General features: G+C 37.0%; 2 protein-coding genes across 6 annotated transcripts; both read right to left on the bottom strand.

Annotated features, from left to right (window-relative positions):
• Positions 1-293: 293 nt before the first annotated feature.
• On the bottom strand, positions 294-13,901 carry LOC127938463 (GDP-L-fucose synthase). Of its 5 annotated transcripts, none has more exons than XM_052535093.1 (11): positions 13,747-13,901; positions 11,158-11,245; positions 4,631-4,688; positions 4,354-4,468; positions 4,131-4,259; positions 3,815-3,888; positions 1,296-1,429; positions 1,080-1,211; positions 902-981; positions 663-762; positions 294-571 (listed from the first exon to the last, which is right to left on the bottom strand). In XM_052535093.1, the coding sequence occupies exons 2-11, from the start codon at positions 11,243-11,245 to the stop codon at positions 516-518; spliced, it is 966 nt and encodes a 321-aa protein (XP_052391053.1). In that variant the 5' UTR covers positions 13,747-13,901; the 3' UTR covers positions 294-515. The 5 variants fall into 5 exon arrangements, with proteins under 5 accessions (XP_052391053.1, XP_052391054.1, XP_052391051.1 ...); XM_052535094.1 differs by lacking the exons at positions 4,354-4,468; positions 4,631-4,688 and adding exons at positions 10,347-10,409; positions 10,504-10,618 and having other exon boundaries at positions 4,131-4,196; positions 11,100-11,245; positions 13,747-13,900; XM_052535091.1 differs by lacking the exons at positions 11,158-11,245; positions 13,747-13,901 and adding exons at positions 5,804-5,862; positions 6,209-7,368 and having other exon boundaries at positions 4,631-4,776.
• A 1,066-nt stretch (positions 13,902-14,967) lies between these two features.
• Positions 14,968-20,000, bottom strand: LOC127938465 (GDP-L-fucose synthase). The gene is made up of 7 exons (XM_052535095.1): positions 19,608-20,000; positions 18,864-19,016; positions 17,267-17,381; positions 17,009-17,162; positions 16,271-16,350; positions 16,061-16,160; positions 14,968-15,975 (listed from the first exon to the last, which is right to left on the bottom strand). Exons 1-7 carry the CDS (start codon positions 19,622-19,624, stop codon positions 15,920-15,922), a joined length of 675 nt encoding a protein of 224 aa, XP_052391055.1. The 5' UTR covers positions 19,625-20,000; the 3' UTR covers positions 14,968-15,919.
• Positions 20,001-20,364: the final 364 nt, after the last annotated feature.

Below are 20,364 nucleotides of genomic sequence, written 5' to 3'. Positions count from 1 at the left end.
ATAAGTGCATTAGCGCCACCTATCTCTCAAGTGGACCATTGACACTCCTAATTGAGATTGTAGAATGGTCCTTTTAGAGATAGGTGGCGCTAATGCACTTATAAGTCTGCGGTAACTTAATAACTTTTTTGGGGGGGGGATGGACCAGTAGAATTGAATTTGGTTTGTATTATTGAAGCATTATTTTTCCTGTTTAACGCTGTAAAGCTTCTTTGGCATAACCTGTGTTGTATAAGACGGCTATAAAAATAAAGGTGACATGGAAATATACAGCAGTGGTCACAGAAAAGATCCCAGATAAAATACATGTTTTAGTAAAACTTGAAATGAACAGGAAAAGAGAGCTTAAAACAACAGATTGTGACTTTTAAAAAAGTATTTAAATATTTTAGTTAAAAAATATTATATGATAAAAAATTATATATATATATATAAATCAAATTGTTGTTGAAAGTGTTCGATCAGTGTGACTTCGGTTGTTCAGGCTCGCCGCAGCCAATCAGATGTGAAGATCTTCATTTACGGGCGGAGTCATAATTGGCCGCAAACCAATCACACGTCTCCTTGACGGCTGGGGAAAAAAAGCAAAGCTTCAATAAAGATTCTTCTTTTTACAACTATTGGAAAAACTGAATAAATGCTGCATCTCTGGTGCTGATCACCTTGTTTAAACGGCGTGAACTTGAAGTCTGGCAGGTATTTGCGTAGTTTTGCGATACTGGCGGTTTTCTTGATCTGACCGTCTGATTTACTAGTGTCATACTGAGAGCGCTTAGTTAAGGTTCAGGTGATGATTAGTTCATTCTTTCCTTTAAGGAATACTTTCATGATGCTTTCTGCAGCTCAAGTGCAAGGTAATCTCATCATGTCCCACAGAAAAAGACTTTGTGTGAAAGGATACAATAACTTCCCCTTTGAACCCGAATCCTTCAACCACAGCGTCCACAGCATCCTTTACAGTCAACTCATCCTCCTCCCCGACTAGACAAAAACACACAAAGAAACAGAGAAACACGATCTTGATATTTGATCAACCAGTGAGCTGTGATGAAACAGACCCAACACATCGTCTGGAGAACCTGAGAGAATGATGGGCTCCACCTCGTCGTACTCCCTCAGAACCCACACAAACAGACGAGCCAGATCCAGAGAATAGATGAACTGACGCAGAGCACGACCCGAACCCCAGACCTGCAGAGGTTTACCTTCCTCTATAACACACACACACACATCATTAACCCTGTGAACATGTGGGACGCTTTCAGTGTGATTGTGAGTTAGGGGAGTTTTCTCACTCTTTGCCAGGTACGTCTTGTGGATCAGCCCCGGCATCACGTGACCGTCCTCAATGTTGTAGTTATCATGGGGTCCGAACATGTTGGTGGGGATAACGGCTGTGTATTTCCGACCGTACTGCTGAAATAACGCCCTAATGAACAAACACACACACTTAGAAAAAGGAACTTCGTGAAATAACATGACATCCTGAAACACGAATGAATTATGGTATGGTATTCGGAGTCTCACAAAGTCCTTCGAGAACTAAATAAGAATTATAAGACAGTATAAAAAATATAAAATTCTTCTGTGAAATTAGGAAATGCTTGAACACAATAACACAATGTTGGGAATATGTTTTATGTGTCACCAAAGTGCATCCCTCAATGCACTCAAATACAACATATAAGAGATATTATGATTTTCCAAAAACAAAAACTTTTATTCATACAAAATTATTTCAGTCAACACACAATTACTACAAAGTAAGAGCAAAATACTGCACACATGAAATGATGATGCACTGTCTCTTAGTATCTGGTTGGCATGACTGTGCATTATTTGTGGTTATAACGCTTGTGTCCGTGGTTAAAACAGGATGTTCATGCGTTGAGTAGTTGGTGCCCAGATGTAATCAGTGAAATTGTGGTGTGTGTCATGGCAGGCGTAATGGTGTGTTTACTGCACAGACTCATTGGGATGATTGAGAGCAAACGTGCCTACAGTAGGGTGGGGCCAAGTAAAAAAAAAATCACTCGTTTTATTTAAATATAGCTAAAATACCTCCTTGTTGCAAAGAATACAAAAAAAAGTCGCAGCTACAATTACAAAGTAGCTAAATTTGGTGACAAAATCCCTAAATTGGCAACACTGACAGGAAGTTTGTTTTTCTAAGTATACTTTATATTTCAAATAATACCCATTCAACATCATCTGACAGCAGATACTGAACTAGGACTGTGTGTTGTTTTCTAGAGCACTTTTTACTTAAACTGCGAGTTCCTTCTCTACAGCGAATAAACAATGTTGCCAATTTGGGGATATATCTATATATCTATATCTATATATCTATATCTATATCTATATCTATATCTATATATATATATATATATATATATATATATATATATACACACAAAATAATCTAATTTATTACCAGTAAAATATGGAGTGCCACAAGGATCTGTCCTAGGTCCTCTGCTATTTTCAAAATACATGTTGCCCCTTGGTAATATTATTAGAAAATACGGGATTAGTTTCCGTTGTTATGCTGTTAATACTCAACTAGATGAAAGTTCTACATTATTTAAGCTAACAGAGTGTTTGTTAAAAATGTAAAAGATTGGATGACCAATAATTTTCTCCAATTAAATTCGGATAAGACAGAGATATTAATTACTGGACCAAAAAACAGCACACAGAATCTTGTAGATTACAATCTGCAACTAGACGGATGTACTGTTACTTCCTCTACAGTCAGAAATCTGGGTGTTATATTAGTCAGCAACTTTAAAAAACAAAACAAAAAACATATTTCCAATGTTACAGAAACAGCATTCTTCCATCTTAGAAACATTACCCAGCTACGAAACATGTTATCAGTTTCTGATGCAGAAAAGCTAGTTCATGCATTCATGACCTCTAGACTGGACTATTGTAATGCACTTCTAGGTGGTTGTCCTGCTTCGTCAATAAACAAGCTACAGGTAGAACAAAACACAGCAGCTAGAGTCCTTACCAGGTCAAGAAAATATGATCATATTACCCCAATTTTACAGTCTCTGCACTGGCTACCTATTAAGTTCCGTATCAGTTACAAATGATCATTACTTACCTATAAGGCCCTAAATGGTTTAGCTCCTGCGTACCTAACTAGCCTTCTACCACGTTACAACCCATCACGCACCCTAAGGTCACAAAACACTGGACTTTTGGTCGTTCCTAGGATAGCAAAGTCCACTAAAGGAGGTAGAGCTTTCTCACATTTGTCTCCCAAACTCTGGAATAGCCTTCCTGATAATGTTCGGGGTTCAGACACACTCTCTCTGTTTAAATCTAGATTAAAAACACATCTCTTTCGCCGAGCATTCGAATATTGCATCTCATAATGTTGGACTGCAGTTATATCTGATCAAACTGACAGTAACCACTGTTAAAGCTACTACTGAATATTGAATAAACCTAATTTTCTGTGAAGTTGCTTTGCAATGATTTGTATATCGTAAAAAAGCGCTATACAAATAAACTTGAATTGAATTTAAATTGAACAACTGATGTGCAAGAGCGAGACAAACCTGTAATTTAAACCGGTCACTTGAATGTATAATGTGAAATCTGGAAAACCAGAATTCCCAGTATCCCGCCCCGAGGCCAAATGTCGAGCTGCACCCATGCAGACAAAACCAAAATGCTTCCAAAAGCAAGCTTCATTCTCCCGAAGCAAAATTTCAGAATCGCAATGCAACATGTTTTCATGACATAACCCCAAGAACAGCTCATGATCAGTGAACTTTGACACTAAGAGAGCAGAACTGACCTGTTGTGGACGTCAATCATGCGTTTGGCGTAGGCGTAACCGTAATTAGAGTCATGGGGGGCACCGTTGTGCATCTGACACACACACACAGAGAGAAACACATCACTACTAAGATAGAAAAACAGATATTGCACAATTCATCACACATCCGCTGGCTAAAATTGCTCATAATCATGCATTTTTAAACCTGGTTGCTTAAAAAATCTGTCCTGCGTCCTCATGATCTCAACTTAACAGGACAGAACACGTTTGTCTGAGGCTGTTAATAGGAATGTCAAGCACATGCACAACAACTTCCTATTAAAGTGCGCTTTACCATGGTCTCATCAATAGGGTAGGTGGTTTTATCTGGAAAAACACATGTAGACAGACAGGAAACGACCTTCACCACGCCGAACTCATGAGACATGTTCAGCACGTTGTCATTGATGTGCACATTATTCCTCTGAAAACAAGAAGCAAATACAGTTAACACAGAGTTGAATCATTCATCAGTGATATTTCCAACATCATGTGACTTAATGTTAATTAATAATCACCCAGAAGTCCAGGTTCTGTCTCATGTTTCTATAAAGTCCGCCCACCATCGCGGCCAAATGAATGACGTGCGTCGGACGATGTTTCTCGAAGGCTGCTCTCGTCTCTTCAGCGCTCCTAAAACAAGACGTGCAAATGTATTCACACAAACTCAGTCAAGTGAATATCATCCGGCTTATAGAATTAACCACTTATAGAATATAAAGCACATGTTATATAATATATATGTGTGATGATGTGATATTTAAACGATCGTGATGTCTGATGAGTGCTTCTTACACGAGATTGGCCTCTTTGGACGACAGGAATATCCATTTTTCTCCTTCTCTCTTTTCACCTTCTTTTACCACCCGTTCTATCGCTCGCCCCACCAGCCCACTTCCGCCCGTCACCAACACTCGCATCGGCCCTACTGACCCGTCCATCTGAGAGAGAGAGAGAGAGAGAGAGAGAGAGAGAGAGAGAGAGAGAGAGAGAGATGGGTCTTGATGAACACTTCAGGGGATAAAATGCATGCAAAAACAAGAACTATTGTAAATAATCAACTATTTATCTTTCTATGGTGATTTCTTTAAGTGTAATGGTATTGATGCATCAGATTTCCTTTGATGTAGGCTGTAGTATATATATATATTTATATATATATGTGTGTGTGTTTGTGTGTGAGAGAGAGAGACTCTGCAGCACAAATCCAGTCTTAAGTCTCTGGGGTATATTTGTAATAATAGCCAACAATACACAGTATTGGTCAAAATTAAAAAAAAAATATTTTATGCCAAAAATCACAAGTATATTAAGTAAAGATCGTGTCCCATGAAGAGATTTAGTAAATTTCCTACCGTAAATATTAAAACTTAATTTTTGATTAATAATACGAATTGCATAGGAAAACTATGAAGGAGATTTTCTTGCACCCGCAGATTCAGATAGTTGCATCTCAGCCAAATATTTTCCTATCAAAACAAACCATGCATCAATGGAAAGCTTATTCATTCAGCAATTTAAATCTAAAAGATTTGACCCTTATGACCATTTTTTTATGCTCCAGGAACACAAATCTGATCTCAGTACCAGCTCTTTTTTCTCTTCCAGCTAACAATGAACTACAGACGAGTGAAACTGGTAACAACCAGTTTAACCACGGACACGTCCTGTCAACACATAGGAACACGTGCGGTACCAACTTGTGCATTATGACCAAAAAAAACTAACAACCCCCCCCCCCCAAGCAATAAACAGACAAATAAACAGTCATACACCTCACATATTTTACAATTATTAATAACTTTCATCAATCAATGCATGAGAAAAGTCCATAAAAGGCCATAAAGCATGAACAAAAATCACATCACATAATTGAACGTTCAATTAATTAACTCTTTCTGAGCAGATTAAGATTAAAAAGGTCATTTTTTGTGGTTCTAAACAACACCATCGCATCAGAACCGTTACCTTCTCTCTGGTGTTTCTGGACTGCAGTCAGGTGTTTCCTTGTTTTCGCTTTCAGAGTTCTGTTAAAAAAAAATTATAAAAAAAAAATAAAAAAAACACTTTTACATCAGCAGTGCTAAATATGAAGGCCCTCCGCTCACTGGCTTGGGAGAAAGACGGATGAGAAATGATCACGTTAAGATGTCTTCCAAAACATTTGATAGATTGTGATTAGAAGGAGTCGGAGAGTGCTAAACTCTTATCTTGTAGGAACTCGAGAGTGAGATGCATCCTCTAGTTACAATTTTTATCAGTTAACGGTGTTTACACAATAACTTGTGGTTTCAGTTCAACTTGGCGTAGACAGTTTTGCAATATTAGACCTTCTGTCCAAGCAGAAACCCCAAAAAAAAGAAAGTTCTTTACCAGACGTTTTAGTTGATGGTTAAAGTTTCTGATCCAGCCTCTTTACCAGATCCAAGTTTGATATCCAAAACCAGTTAACATTGCATTTAGTCGTAACCTGTCTTCTATGAGCCACAAGGCAGACATAGGAAGTTGTGTAAGAGCAGAATACAGGAAGTGAAATGATGGTTGAAAAAACTGCAGGGTTTATTGAATAGCTGTTACTTTTAACAGATGTTATTACACCCAAACAGAAGCAAGAGAAATGACTGCTTTACAATGATTATAAGTGTGATTGATTCAATGAGAAAATTCATTACAAAAAACAAGACAAATGTGTGGAACTCTCACATAAAAAAAAAAAATATTGAGCTTCTGTTTGCAAATCTCACTTTTCTTCATGACTTTTTTTTTTTTATATAATCCACAACATAATTGTATGATACTGGGAATTAAATAAAATTTGCATGGTTTGGGAACCTTTAAAACTTCAAACACATATAAAAAGCACATTCAACTAATTATTTTAAATATGAGTGCATTGTTAAAATGTACAGTACATATCATGAGAAAACAAACCCAGAAAATGCCCTGTTTGACAGACCGGTAAAAACAGAAGAAAATGTACAGCACCAACCACAGTACAGAGCACAAATAAAATGTCTAAAGACCTCATGGTGAAAGTCAAGTTTTTAACCCTGTTTGCATGTCTGTCTGGTGTTTTAATATGTTTAAATAATTCATCACTCGACACCATTGAGGATGTTCTCATTAAAACTGCGGTGTAACAAAGACTCTGTCACCAATCCTGTCAACTTACAGGGCGTGACTTTTAATATCTGCTCAAAGGTTTACACGTTTTTGCACTTTACACTTTGCGTGCTTTATAATGAGTGAAAATGGAGCAGGTCCAAGCTGGTGCGATTGAGTGGAGGCGGGGACTAAAACATATGAATGATTCAGCACATACTCAATGAGGTAAGAGTGTAGAGTTACATTCAAGCCACTTTTAAGACAAAGAAATGATTTACAAGGGGAAAAAAATATAATGTGTCATTTTGATTATCAAAGATGAGTTTAAGAGATTAAAATAGAAGGCCTCGATGGCAGTGTCCAATGATTTTGTCTTTTTTTGGTTTCCAGTGTTCAAGCTCCCCGCAGCCAATCAGATGGGAAGATCTTCATTTACGGGCGGAGTCATAATTGGCTGCGAACCAATCACACGTCTCCTTGACGGCTGGGGAAAAAAAAGCAAAGCTTCAATAAAGATTTGTTTTTGGTCGCCACTTTTTACTACTATTGAAAAAACATTGGTTAAATGCTGCATCTCTGATGCTGATCACCTTGTTTGAACGGCGTGAACTTGAAGTCTGGCAGGTATTTGCGTAGTTTGGCGTTATTGGCGGTTTTCTTGATCTGACCGTCTGATTTACTAGTGTCATACTGAGAGCGCTTAGTTAAGGTTCAGGTGATGATTAGTTTTTTCTTTCCTTTAAGGAATACTTTCATGATGCTTTCTGCAGCTCAAGTGCAAGGTAATCTCATCATGTCCCACAGAAAAAGACTTTGTGTGAAAGGATACAATAACTTCCCCTTTGAACCCGAATCCTTCAACCACAGCGTCCACAGCATCCTTTACAGTCAACTCATCCTCCTCCCCGACTAGACAAAAACACACAAAGAAACAGAGAAACACGATCTTGATATTTGATCAACCAGTGAGCTGTGATGAAACAGACCCAACACATCGTCTGGAGAACCTGAGAGAATGATGGGCTCCACCTCGTCGTACTCCCTCAGAACCCACACAAACAGACGAGCCAGATCCAGAGAATAGATGAACTGACGCAGAGCACGACCCGAACCCCAGACCTGCAGAGGTTTACCTTCCTCTACAACACACACACACACACACACACACGCACATTAACCCTGTGAACATGTGGGACGCTCTCAGTGTGATTGTGAGTTAGGGGAGTTTTCTCACTCTTTGCCAGGTACGTCTTGTGGATCAGCCCCGGCATCACGTGACCGTCCTCAATGTTGTAGTTATCATGGGGTCCGAACATGTTGGTGGGGATGACAGCTGTGTATTTGCGACCGTACTGCTGAAATAACGCCCTAATGAACAAACACACAAGACAAAATAAAACCAAACATCAGTAAACCATCATATATTGATTTAGAGCAGGTGTTGTCAAATCAAACAAGCCCAAATACAACATAACCCAACGGTTTCTGCGTAAAGCTGAATAGGACATCCAGGATCTGATCGCGTTGTGGTGATGATGCAATGTTTTCCAACGCAATTTGAAAACGCTGGGAAATTCAACCAATAGAAACTGGATTCCAGGTACGGTGGGCGGGGTTTAGTTGCTAGCACCGATGAGTAAAGACCAATCAGGGACAGTTTTCCAGCATAAGCTCTTTTCTTTACCAATCACCATAAAATAGAAGCGCACAACTAAAATCTCAGCACTCATCCACCAGGAGCTCATTATTAATTATTCCTTCATAAATTTATTGGGTGTTAAATACATCTACACCAGCCAGAACTGCTTCTAGACACGTATTGAATAGTATCATGATTAAACCTGGCAAATCCAACCCAAAAAATCCACTGAATCCGGCAAAATGCATTTAATGTTTACACAGTCTTATAACAAAAAAATAAACTAGCTACTTCATATAAAATAAAGCAATAAGCCCCAAGAACCCATCGTTAACAGTGAATTTATAACAGCTAAGGAGCATTGTTATAAATTCTGTTATAAGTAAGCTGTTATAAATTCACCGTAAACCACGGCTTCCCAATGCTTATTGCTTTTATAAAACGTTTATTCAATAATATACGTAGAATAATACAAAGCAAATAAAGTCTAATGATATTAATAAAAACTGTATTCTTCCACCAAACAATGTAGTTCCTCAGAAACAGTTGTGGTTCCACCAAATTGGTTGCCGAGCAACACACAGAAGTAAACAAAGAAGTGTGTTTGTAGTGAACCCAGCTCAACCAATCAGAATCAAGGAACGGAACTCTGTTTTATAATGCAGTTTTTACTTAGAAGCACATTATTAGTTCATTATATTTAGTAGATTGAATCTGTCCTGTAGAGTAAATTATTACATTGCCTCAAATTGAAATTGAGTGCTAGTTGCAAAGTGGGTAACCATGACCAAAGCTTATTGACCATTTAAAACAATTTCAACCAACATAATAGCAATTAGGCATCCCAAGTAGTGTAAACCAGAATATAAATCTCTCTCCCACTTGTTATGCAACTATCACACCTCATGCCCTGCATTAAAGCAATTATCAGATGGTCACCCGAGAAACTAATGTGCAAGAGCAAGACAAGATTATTTGAACAGGCGGCAAGCATGAATGTATAATGTGGAACCTAGAAACCTGAATAACCAGTATCACAGTCTGGCACCAACCGCCCAAAACTACACCCATGCAGACAAAACGGTTCTAAAATTAGCCTTTTATTCCCTTAATGAAAAAATTATTTTGTAACTACTTCCTTTTGAAATGCAATCAATCCAGATAAGTTTTCACGAAATAGACTAGTGAATTTTGACACTAAGAGAGCAGAACTGACCTGTTGTGGACGTCAATCATGCGTTTGGCGTAGGCGTAACCGTAATTAGAGTCATGGGGGGCACCGTTGTGCATCTGACACACACAGAGAGAGAGAAACAGGTATTTTACACAATTCATGAAACCAATTAGACATCCACTACATTAAATCTCTCATATCATGCTTTTTAAATCACTATTAGATCCATTTTTCAACAATTCTTTGCTGTTTAGGGATGACTGTGTCCTACTATTTCAAAACCTCACCCTGACAGGGCGAGACGGGACACGTTTCTGAATGGCAAACAGGCATTTTTGACAAGTTAATACAGGCTGTCATGTATCCTAATGTTCTAACAGAATGCTGTTTATTCAACGTGGAAGAAACTTGATATGAATGTATTTCTAAAGATCAGGGGACATGTGTCTTGTGAGCTTTTTAAGGGAACAGTAAACACATACAGTATCCAGTATCTGCCATTTAAAGTACATGTGTGCGCGCTTTACCATGGTCTCATCAATAGGGTAGGTGGTTTTATCTGGAAAAACACATGTAGACAGACAGGACACGACCTTCACCACTCCGAACTCATGAGACATGTTCAGCACGTTGTCATTGATGTGCACATTATTCCTCTGAAAACAAACAGCAAATACAGTTAACACAGAGTTTAATCATTCATCAGTGATATTTCCAACATCATGTGACTTAATGTTAATTAATAATCACCCAGAAGTCCAGGTTCTGTCTCATGTTTCTATAAAGTCCGCCCACCATCGCGGCCAAATGAATGACGTGCGTCGGACGATGTTTCTCGAAGGCTGCTCTCGTCTCTTCAGCGCTCCTAAAACAACACGTGCAAATGTATTTATTATGCATGGGACACAAGTGAAAACACTTACGTTGGAGCTTCTTCTTTGTCTAAATTCCAGCTCTGTCCCTTCTGGATATTCATTAACCAACATCATGAGGTGAAGTGTTTAAATACTAGTCAAGAAAGAACATTTATGATGAGCCACAGAACTACAATGTGAAGCACATGGGTAAATATAACACTACAGATATAAAGCTGTTGTGTACATACTTCACATATTTACACAGATAGCATATGTTGACTGACTATCATTCTCAGTGCCTCATAGGAGTGGGCGGAGCTCTTTTGCCATGTTTTGTTCTTGCCATTCTCTGATTGGTGGAAAATTCTTATTGCATGCCATTTTTTTTATAACATGCATTTTATCTAAAGTACATGTATAGAATATATGTGATGGCATATTGTGTTATGTTTGTGATGTCTAATGAGTGTTTCTTAGAGGAGCACTTACACGAGATTGGCCTCTTTGGACGACAGGAATATCCATTTTTCTCCTTCTCTCCCTTCACCTTCTTTCACCACCCGTTCTATCGCTCGCCCCACCAGCCCACTGCCGCCCGTCACCAACACTCGCATCGGCCCGACTGACCCGTCCATCTGAGAGAGAGAGAGAGAGAGAGATGGAGTTTGATGAACACTTCAGGGGTTAAAATACATGTGAAAACAGGGCCTTCCAATTTCAATACCTTAGCAAAAACTGCTTAAAATGTAAAAAGTTTACCAGCATCTATGTAAACGACTAAAAACAATAGAATAAGAACAAAGCACCAAATTACAAGAAATGGGGGCAAATAAATAAAATAGAAAAAATATACAAATGAAATAAACAGGGCATTACTTTTCAAACACTTATAAGCTAGTATTCAATACTATAAAGAGACTGACACAGACAGCAGCAGGTGTATTTTAGGCTGCTGTCACTTTAAGACCCAATCGCAGATTCAATATTCATACACACATAGGATTAACTAATGCAATTCTCTTGAGCAACTTATTAAAGACGTTGATAAAGTAAAAAACGTAGCCGTTTTAAAAATAACTGTTAACCAAGGTTTCAATAAGCTTACTGCTTTTCTAAAAGGGTTACTACCTGAACATGTAGGGAAAAACGAGAGAAAAGAGAAAGAAAATTGCATAAATGTATTGATAACAAATAATTATTTTGCCAAACAATGTAGTTGGGGTGCAATATTTTGGAGAAATTTCGTGAGCATGGAAAAAAAAGCACGGGAACATTTTCGCTCTCAAACTCCAGAAAGAGCAGATCCCCAATCGAAAATGAAGTCTTTGTTGTTATTGTTGTTTTAGTTTAAAAAAACACTTCGTTCAATGTAATACATATAAAAAAGTTTGTTTTCTTTTTTTATTGAATATATAGGCTAACTATTGTGCAATTCTTTAGGGTTTGAAACTCTTCACACGAATGCTCAAGCGTCTCCACACACGTTGTATTTAATGGCACAAAAAAAATAAACAATAAAATAAAATAAATAATAATAATAATAATAATAATAATACAAATAATAAATCAAGAATGCTGTAGAATACCGGGAAAACAGCGGGACACAAAAACACTTTCAGTGCGACTCATATTCACATATAGCTGAATCTTCAGTTAAATTACCTCTCAAAAAGCAGCTTTTAGTCAGTTGTTTATAAGTGAATATCCACTTCGTCCAGCACAGTTTGTTCTCGGTGTTCCCGAGTATCTCGATCTCCGTCCGTTTTACAGACCGAGAAACACTACTTCAGGTGATCGAATGAGAGAGCGGGAAAAAACAAAGACCGTTTTGCAAACCTGTCTGTCTGGTTTATTGAAAAGAAAGGACATAGATGACTGATCATCAATAGCATTGCTGATTCAGTGGACAGAATACACCCATAACATAAATATAATTAAAAAAGTTTCTCAGGTCAATCGTGCCGCTCATAGCACGACTTACTGGATTTCAGGCGGGAAATTTCTACCTCGCTTTTGTTCAACGGTTTTTATAAGAATGATTGTCTAGCAACACGGAGACATCCCAGATAGCACAGGTGCGTCTGCAAGATGTCTGGCTTCATCTGGAAACCATCTGCTGTGTACAAACGTCTTTAATATGACAGTTTTTCAACATCTTCTAAACGTCTATTTAACGTCGGATAGGTAACGAACTATAGACGTATTGCAGATGAGCAAACACGTCTTGCAGACATCAAATATGGGTCTCCGGGATGTAGGCGTGCTATTAATGCATACTTGGCTGACTGAACGAGGTCACAGGTGTGTGTTTTCACACCAGCACTGAACACGTCTCCGGTTTATTATGTGCTTTTCATGATCATCAAGTAACTACGTCACGCTCGTTCATCCATCATCACTCTTGCGTGTCAATAACAATTCTTAATCATAACCAGGATATAAATCTACTCCCAACGGCTCCAGCAGCACAACTCGCTCTGAACCCCACCTGGTGAATTTCCGTTCAAAACAAAACCATGGAAATGGCGTATCTGTTTTGAAAACGTAGCATGGTTATAAATTATATTTTCATTAAGTACCATAAGCAGCACAAAGGCATTTTCTAAGTGTACATGAGATTAGTTAAAGCATATTTCTTTCACTTCCTCTAGAAAACCGACATTTGAACCGGTAAAGCAAGTTTCACTACTGACACACCCTGTAAGTCAACACCAGAACACATCACTGATGAAGTATCGACTTCTGCATATGACTAATTAAAAAAAATATATAGAGAGAGAAATATACAAACTTTAAAGAGACCGTTCACCCAAAAATTAAAATTCAGAAATTTTATTGCCCCGGTGTTGTTCTAATGCCTTATGCACAAAAGACGCAAAAGAGTGGTCTAATATATTTCAAGTTGCCTGAGGGTAGCGTTAATGAAAACAGAAGTGTAAATGTATAATCTACAATCCGGACCTTGACTGTTGATCTCAGTAAATTATTTGCGCGTTCACGAGACTCAGTTCAGTGCACTCGTCCAGGTAAAGCACACAAGTTTGAGAAATTAAGTTTAAATAAATCTCGCCTACAATACATTAGATGAATATTCCTGCTTTAAATCTGTTAATATATGATGAAACCCATAAGTTACCTGCTCTCAGGTGTGAGGTCTCTGGCTCGCTGCAGAGATATGAAAACACTTTTCCTTCAGGAATAGAAATGCTCTCAGCTCACTGGCTTATGGATACACACACACCTACTACCAAAGGAAAACATCCGGGTAATACATCACCTTGAAATCAGAAGAAAACACGGTAACACAATAAGGTTTCATGAACAATAATTATACATCTATTTAGAGCAACTGAACAACTGTACTTTTTTATTGACTAACGTTAACAAATATGAATACTGTAATATTTTAATGTTAGTTAATACGCTAATGTTAACAAATGACACCTTATAGTTAAGTGTCACCGAAAAAAATTAACAGTTGGCTAATAAAAAAATTAAAAATTAAGAGTTGGCTAATAAAAAAATAAAAAATTAAGAGTTGGCGCATATTTAATTGAATTAAAATCTGCAAACATTAAATTTTACAGGTTTTTTTTTTTCGTTTATTTTTACATTTTGCACTCTAGAAAAAGAATACACATTATGCATTTCTGTAAATCTCATTTACATTTAGCAGACGCTTTTATCCAAAGCGACTTACAAATTAAAACTCACTTCATTATGAATCTGAATAAGTTTGATTAACTTATGATGCTGAAAATAAATAAAAAAATCACTTATTTTCTATGTCGTGAGATTCGAGAAACCTTAAATATTCTAAAAACCCTTTGTTTTCGAATACAAGTGTATTATTAAATTATACAGTACATATTATTAATAAATAAATCCAGACATATCAGTAAAATAGAAAATGGACCGCACCAACCAGTAGAGTTCAAATAAAACCATGAAAAAAAAGACAATAAATAATAAAATGAATAAAATTCGTCTCTTTACTAACGTAAACATTCTTTAAAAAATAAATAAAAATAGTGAAGAATTGGTCTTGTCAGATTTTTTGTTATATAAAAGCAGCATAATTTATTTATTTATTTTTTACAGACGAGTCAACATTTACCCGCCCCTAAACATGACGTTGCACTATGTTATTGGTCGCTTTACATGTCAGTCAGTCTAAGCTGTGGCCAAGAAAGGATTCACTACTGATTCTAAGCGCTGGAAACGGGCGCCATCTGCTGGTCAAACTGTGTAAATGCAACGAAACCTCAGGCCAAACATGAATCACATCTTTAACAAACGAACTGCAAATGTTTTCATTAAAGTGTGAGATCTACAAATAATTAAATGCCATTAAATGTGAGGGTTCTGTATAATTTTTTTATTGATTTTTGTGTTATTAAGCAATGTTTGCTCAATTAGACACAATTAAGTATCACTCTCCATTTTCTCCATTTACACATCCACAAGTATTACAATCGATTAAATTAACAAGAAATCAATCTTCATCATAAAACTGACCCAAAGTCAACTATAAGAAACTCCTTCATTGGTTCAAGAGATCACCATCTAGCAGTGAATGTCGTACCCTGATATCACAGACGTATTTGCACATTTTCTAATCTGCAATAAAACATCAATAGGATGTTTCGTATCAGTTTTCAGATGTTAGATGTTCAGAAAGTAAATTTGTAAATTTAATGTGTGGCTTCCGGTGTCATCCGTTTCCAGCTATTTTTAGCTGTATAAAGCAATTGTTTTGCTGCTTGATATTGCAAACTGATGAGTCTTACCATATTATTTTAATTGCATTATCTTAATTGTGAACACACTGGTTTTCACCGTTTACTGATGAACTAACACATTCACAGAAAACGTCTTCAGCGTTAAAAGTGAACACCTATTGTTTTGGACAATATACTTACATATTGCTTTTGTGATTTCATAACAGCACTACTTACTGAGTTCTTACATCCATGCATTGTTAAAATTAAAATTAAAAATACTCACCAATGCTTTAATTTGGGGCTTAATTTTAAACCTTGTTTGAGATACTAAGGATGTCCCGCGCGTGGCCGCTAGATGGCGCCATCTGAAGCGGTTTATGCATTAATAAATGCATTTAAAAACGCAGCATTGTGCAGATTTAGTAACTGCATTCTTGTAAAATGAATCTATTTAAAGAAAACTTTAAATTGGCATGAAAAGAGGGCTTAGATGGCAGTGTCTTTGTAAAAAGTTCAAGTGTTGTTCAAGTTCGGTTTCAAGCAACAGTGTCCAAGCTCCCTGCAGCCAATCAGATGTGAAGAGCTTCATTTACGGGCGGAGTCATAATTTGCCACAAACCAATCACACGTCTCCTGGATGGCTGAAAAAAAAGAAGCAATGCTTCAATCAAGAATCTTCTTTTTACTACTAGCATTTAGGTATTGCATGCATGTCTGAATGATCACCTTGTTTGAACGGCGTGAACTTGAAGTCTGGCAGGTATTTGCGTAGTTTGGTGTTACTGGCCGTTTTCTTGAACTGACCGTCTGATTTACTAGTGTCATACTGAGAGCACTTAGTTAAGGTTCGGCTGTTTAAAGACTGTCATTCAGTGTCTACTGTTCTGATGTTTATGGTGATTATTGTTTTTGATTATTATTGTGTGTGAAGGATACAATCACGTCACCTTTGAACCCCAACGCTTCGACCACAGCGTCCGCAGCAAACTTAATGGACACCTCATCCTCTTCTCCCACTAGAGAGACACAAGCAAGGCATCTCAGATTCTCAGTAAACGCTGTCATTATTCATCTACAGTGAATCAGAAGCAATCGCTCGGTATAAATGTGCAGCATTGATTCCTGTGGATCAGGTTTGAATGTGCAGTGCTCACATTTATTCAATTAAATCATCGCCTTTTGAAATTTTGTAATCTATGGAAGATTATTTTCCATCACGATACAAAATTGCATCATTTAGAATTTTTTAATTTTGACACAAGAGTGTTCCGTCATGCAACCTTTACTATTTTTTAGTTTACATCGCACAACATTTCCATTTTTCGTCAGAAATCGTAGTGTTTTTGCACAATTTCTGAGTTTGTCACTTGCAATTTGACTTTTTTTCTCTTAATATTTAACCTCTTGCAATTTAGACTTTTTATCTGAATTCTAAATTCATCACACAATTTATTTTCTGCCTCAAAATATATCTATAAAAAAAATTTTTAAAGACTTTTTCCTCACAATTCTTTTTTTTTTTTTAATTGTGAGTTTATATCTCAATTCTGACTTTTCTTCCTAGTTAATATCTTTAAATTCTGAGAAAAAAAAACAAAAACTGAATATTCAGATAATAAGTTGCAATTACTAAGAGAAATGAACCAAGAGAAATGAACTAAGAGAAAACATTACCGTCTCCAGCCACCAGAGGGCGCTCTATAGTCTCATCTATAGGGTAAGCAGTTTTATCTGGAAAGATACACGTGGAAAGGCAAGAAACGACCTTCAGCGCTCCGAACTCATGAGCCGCCTTCAGCACGTTGTCATTAATAAACACATTATTCCTCTGAAACCAACAAACAAAAATGATTACTACACACTTTAATTATTCAACACTAACATATGTCCAACATTTTTAGATTTCCATTTTTTGGTAATGTTAATAATCACCCAGAAGTCCAGGTTCTGTCTCATGTTTCTGAAGAGTCCGCCCACCATCGCGGCTAAATGAATGACGTGCGTCGGACGATGTTTCTCGAAGGCTGCTCTCGTCTCTTCAGCGCTCCTAAAACAACACGTGCAAATTTATTTATCATGCATGGGACACAAATGGACAACGAGCAATAAATAAAAGATCTCTGTAATCCCAAGAAACAGAATTTCAGAAAAGTGTGTCCAAACTTGAGTGATGACATGACGGTATTGAACATTTTGGCGATATATGAAATTGAAATCGTATTAAATAATTTTTTTGTGTCCGCAATATACAAACAAGCACAGACGCTGCTGACCGCGTGAGATCAAGAAACAATGATTAAAAAGATTTTTAAAAAGTATTGGAAAATAGTTTTTTTTGTGTGATGCAAGGGATGTTGAAGGTAGTCAGGTTTGGTATATTTCTTCAAAACAATGATTTTGAATTTGTTATTAATTTCCTAGTATGTTTTGGGAACATTTTTTGTCTCAAGTGCAGACGGTTGAAATCTAAACCCAACTTTATTCAAAGCTGTAATGAAGTAAAACTCTTATACAAATCTTTAAAAGAGGAAAGCCCTTAGGTTGACTTTAATTAAATTTGTATCTTATTTACTTATTTTCCCGCTGTTTTTTTTTTTTTCTGGTTCCGTTTGGTTTATTTTGACACTTTTTTATTTTTATTTTGTTGTTGTTCTTTTTCTTTTGTTTATGCTCAACCAAGGCTGTATAATTGGATTTATTTTGGAATGTGATTGATTGGTTGTAAAGTTTATTGCATTTATAAAAAATAAAAACAAATCTTCGGGTTTTTCAAGTCGTTCGTTCATCACGTGACAGCCCCATTAACTTAACCAATGCAGTCTGAGCCGGAAAGAGGTTTAATAATAACAACCAACTCTTTATTATATTTATGATTTTTAAGCTTTTGAATCACACGCTACGTGTGGCAAAATGTCCGAAACACTCAATTCGCGTCATTCGCGCAAATCGCGCATAAAATGTATTTTCACGTCTTTGCATTTACTTAACATTTAAATCATCTGCACTTAACGCTTCATTCGCGTCTGGTGTGAATGCATCATTAACGTCAACGAATTTCAGAGTCGTATGACACTCAATCACAGTATACGGAAAACATTAGAATAAATGAAAGGTATCGTAAACTGAATTCCACCTGAATCCCATTTCTCTTTTCTTATTCATTGTTTTTTTGAAAAATTCTATTGCGTTACTAGCAACAAGTTTGCAATCAAATATAAGCGTCATTTCATGGTGGATCTGAAGCGGTTATCAATCAAAATATTGATTTAAAAAAAAAAAAAAGAGATTAACGCATCAACAAATGCTTTATTTGGTTGCTTGTTATTACTATACTTCACCCAAATGCACAATAATGTAATAATCATGAACTACAGTTGAACTACGCTAATAATAAACAGAAAGTTGGTGTAAAGTTAGTGATCCTTCTTGGAAGTATTTTTATTACTTGCATAAAATTGGCTTGTAAAGTATATAATAAATGGCTTATAATATGTGATAATGTTTAATGTGTTTTGTAAGGAGCTCTTACAGAAGATTGGCATCTTTGGATGTCAGGAATATCCATTCTTCTCCTTTTCTGTTTTTGCCCTCTTCTTTCACCAGACGTTCTATCGCTCGCCCCACCAGCCCACTGCCGCCCGTCACCAACACTCGCATCGGGCCCAGCGACCCGTTCATCTGGCTAATAGAGAAAGAGAGAGAGAGAGAGAGAGAGAAGGTCTGATGAACATCTCATTATATATGCCATCTATGCAACCAATGCATCCATCATACCGTGGCATTCATATTCACACAATCACATTATACGATCAATGTAGAATCCATAAAAATGGTTTTCCATTATATGGAGACTTCAATGGCACTTCTTTGTTACTGTATTCTTTTTTTTTTAAACAGTTGTCATCTGAAAAGTCAGATTTCCATTGATGTTCCATTGAATCAGCACAACAGTATTTTTCTACAGGTATGTTTATATGATTTCTGTTCTTCCCTGCAATGCACCACAGCTGAATCCGGTCAAGAATGTCAAGTTAAACACCGACACACCCTTTATTTCAATATGAAAACACATCAGTTTGAGGAGTCGGCTTCTACAGTAGAGCATGACCACAAAACACACAAGAAACATAACGTTACAAACACATGCTGGATTTATGGCATGCTGTAGAGTCATTAAATAGAATCATCAGTGGAAGTGCATGAATGAAACCACTTAATACTCATATAATTAACTTTATAAACTCTCAGACTATCGAATGTATGAACGATATACCTGCTCTCTGGTTTCATTATAGTTTAAAGTCCGTTTCTTGTAAACTCTGTTCACTCGGTGGCCGTATTCTCATCGCATCCGGGCCGCTGTCCAAATCAACTCTTATCTACTTGAATGTGGAAATACCGAGATGCCAAGAACTGTTTCTCAAGTTCGTTTAAATAACATATTCCTATTCAGCAAAACAATCCGACACGCGCAGCACAGTACATTGTTTCCTGCTCCCAAATAGCGGTATAAGCGTAAATTTCCGGTTAGTCCGGTCAGTGCGCATGCGCACTGCTAAACGTGTTTCGCAGAATCGCAGAACACTTGTTGTTTCTACGGAAACCGGAGCTTTTAAATGCAGCTGCGGTGACGCGTTCAATTAACCAGTTCGTGATTGGCTCTTACATATAGCTGGCAGAACGTTGCATTGAATCTAATCCACAGTAAAGCCTGTTTTTATACAGTCCTTGTGGTGTGGACCGCATTTTGCAGGACAGAGATCACTGTAAAGTGATCCCATCCTCCCAGGATCCTCCTTTGGAGAATGTGTAACGGTCACCGCGTATCACGTGTGCCTTTTAAACCAATCACATTACAGCTTTGGCGTCTCTCAGCGTTGTTTTTTTTTTTACAACCGTCAGTAAGTGTCTACAATTACTACTTCGTTTATTTGTAATTAATTTATTTTTGTTTATAACAACAACAACAGCTCATGTTAGATAATGCTTAGTTGCTGTTCTATTACACAAATATCGTAAAAAAAAAAAAA

The sequence above is a fragment of the Carassius gibelio genome, chromosome A20, assembly GCF_023724105.1.
Source record: "Carassius gibelio isolate Cgi1373 ecotype wild population from Czech Republic chromosome A20, carGib1.2-hapl.c, whole genome shotgun sequence".
NCBI classification, from domain to species: domain Eukaryota; kingdom Metazoa; phylum Chordata; class Actinopteri; order Cypriniformes; family Cyprinidae; genus Carassius; species Carassius gibelio.
This window is presented reverse-complemented; position numbering and strand designations above follow the sequence as displayed.

Excerpts from the sequence above, each read along its gene's own strand:
- LOC127938463 (XM_052535093.1), bottom strand. The coding sequence starts at position 11,245 with ATGGACGGGTCAGTCGGGCCGATGCGAGTGTTGGTGACGGGCGGCAGT. Across the intron at positions 1,430-3,814 it reads ATGATTGACGTCCACAACAG|GGCGTTATTTCAGCAGTACG; the intron begins GTCAGTTCTGCT and ends TTTGTTCATTAG. Across the intron at positions 1,212-1,295 it reads CAAGACGTACCTGGCAAAGA|AGGAAGGTAAACCTCTGCAG; the intron begins GTGAGAAAACTC and ends TGTGTGTTATAG.
- LOC127938465 (XM_052535095.1), bottom strand. Across the intron at positions 17,382-18,863 it reads TCCAAAGATGCCAATCTTCT|GAGCGCTGAAGAGACGAGAG; the intron begins GTAAGAGCTCCT and ends GTGTTGTTTTAG. Across the intron at positions 16,351-17,008 it reads CCCTCTGGTGGCTGGAGACG|TGGGAGAAGAGGATGAGGTG; the intron begins GTAATGTTTTCT and ends GTGTCTCTCTAG.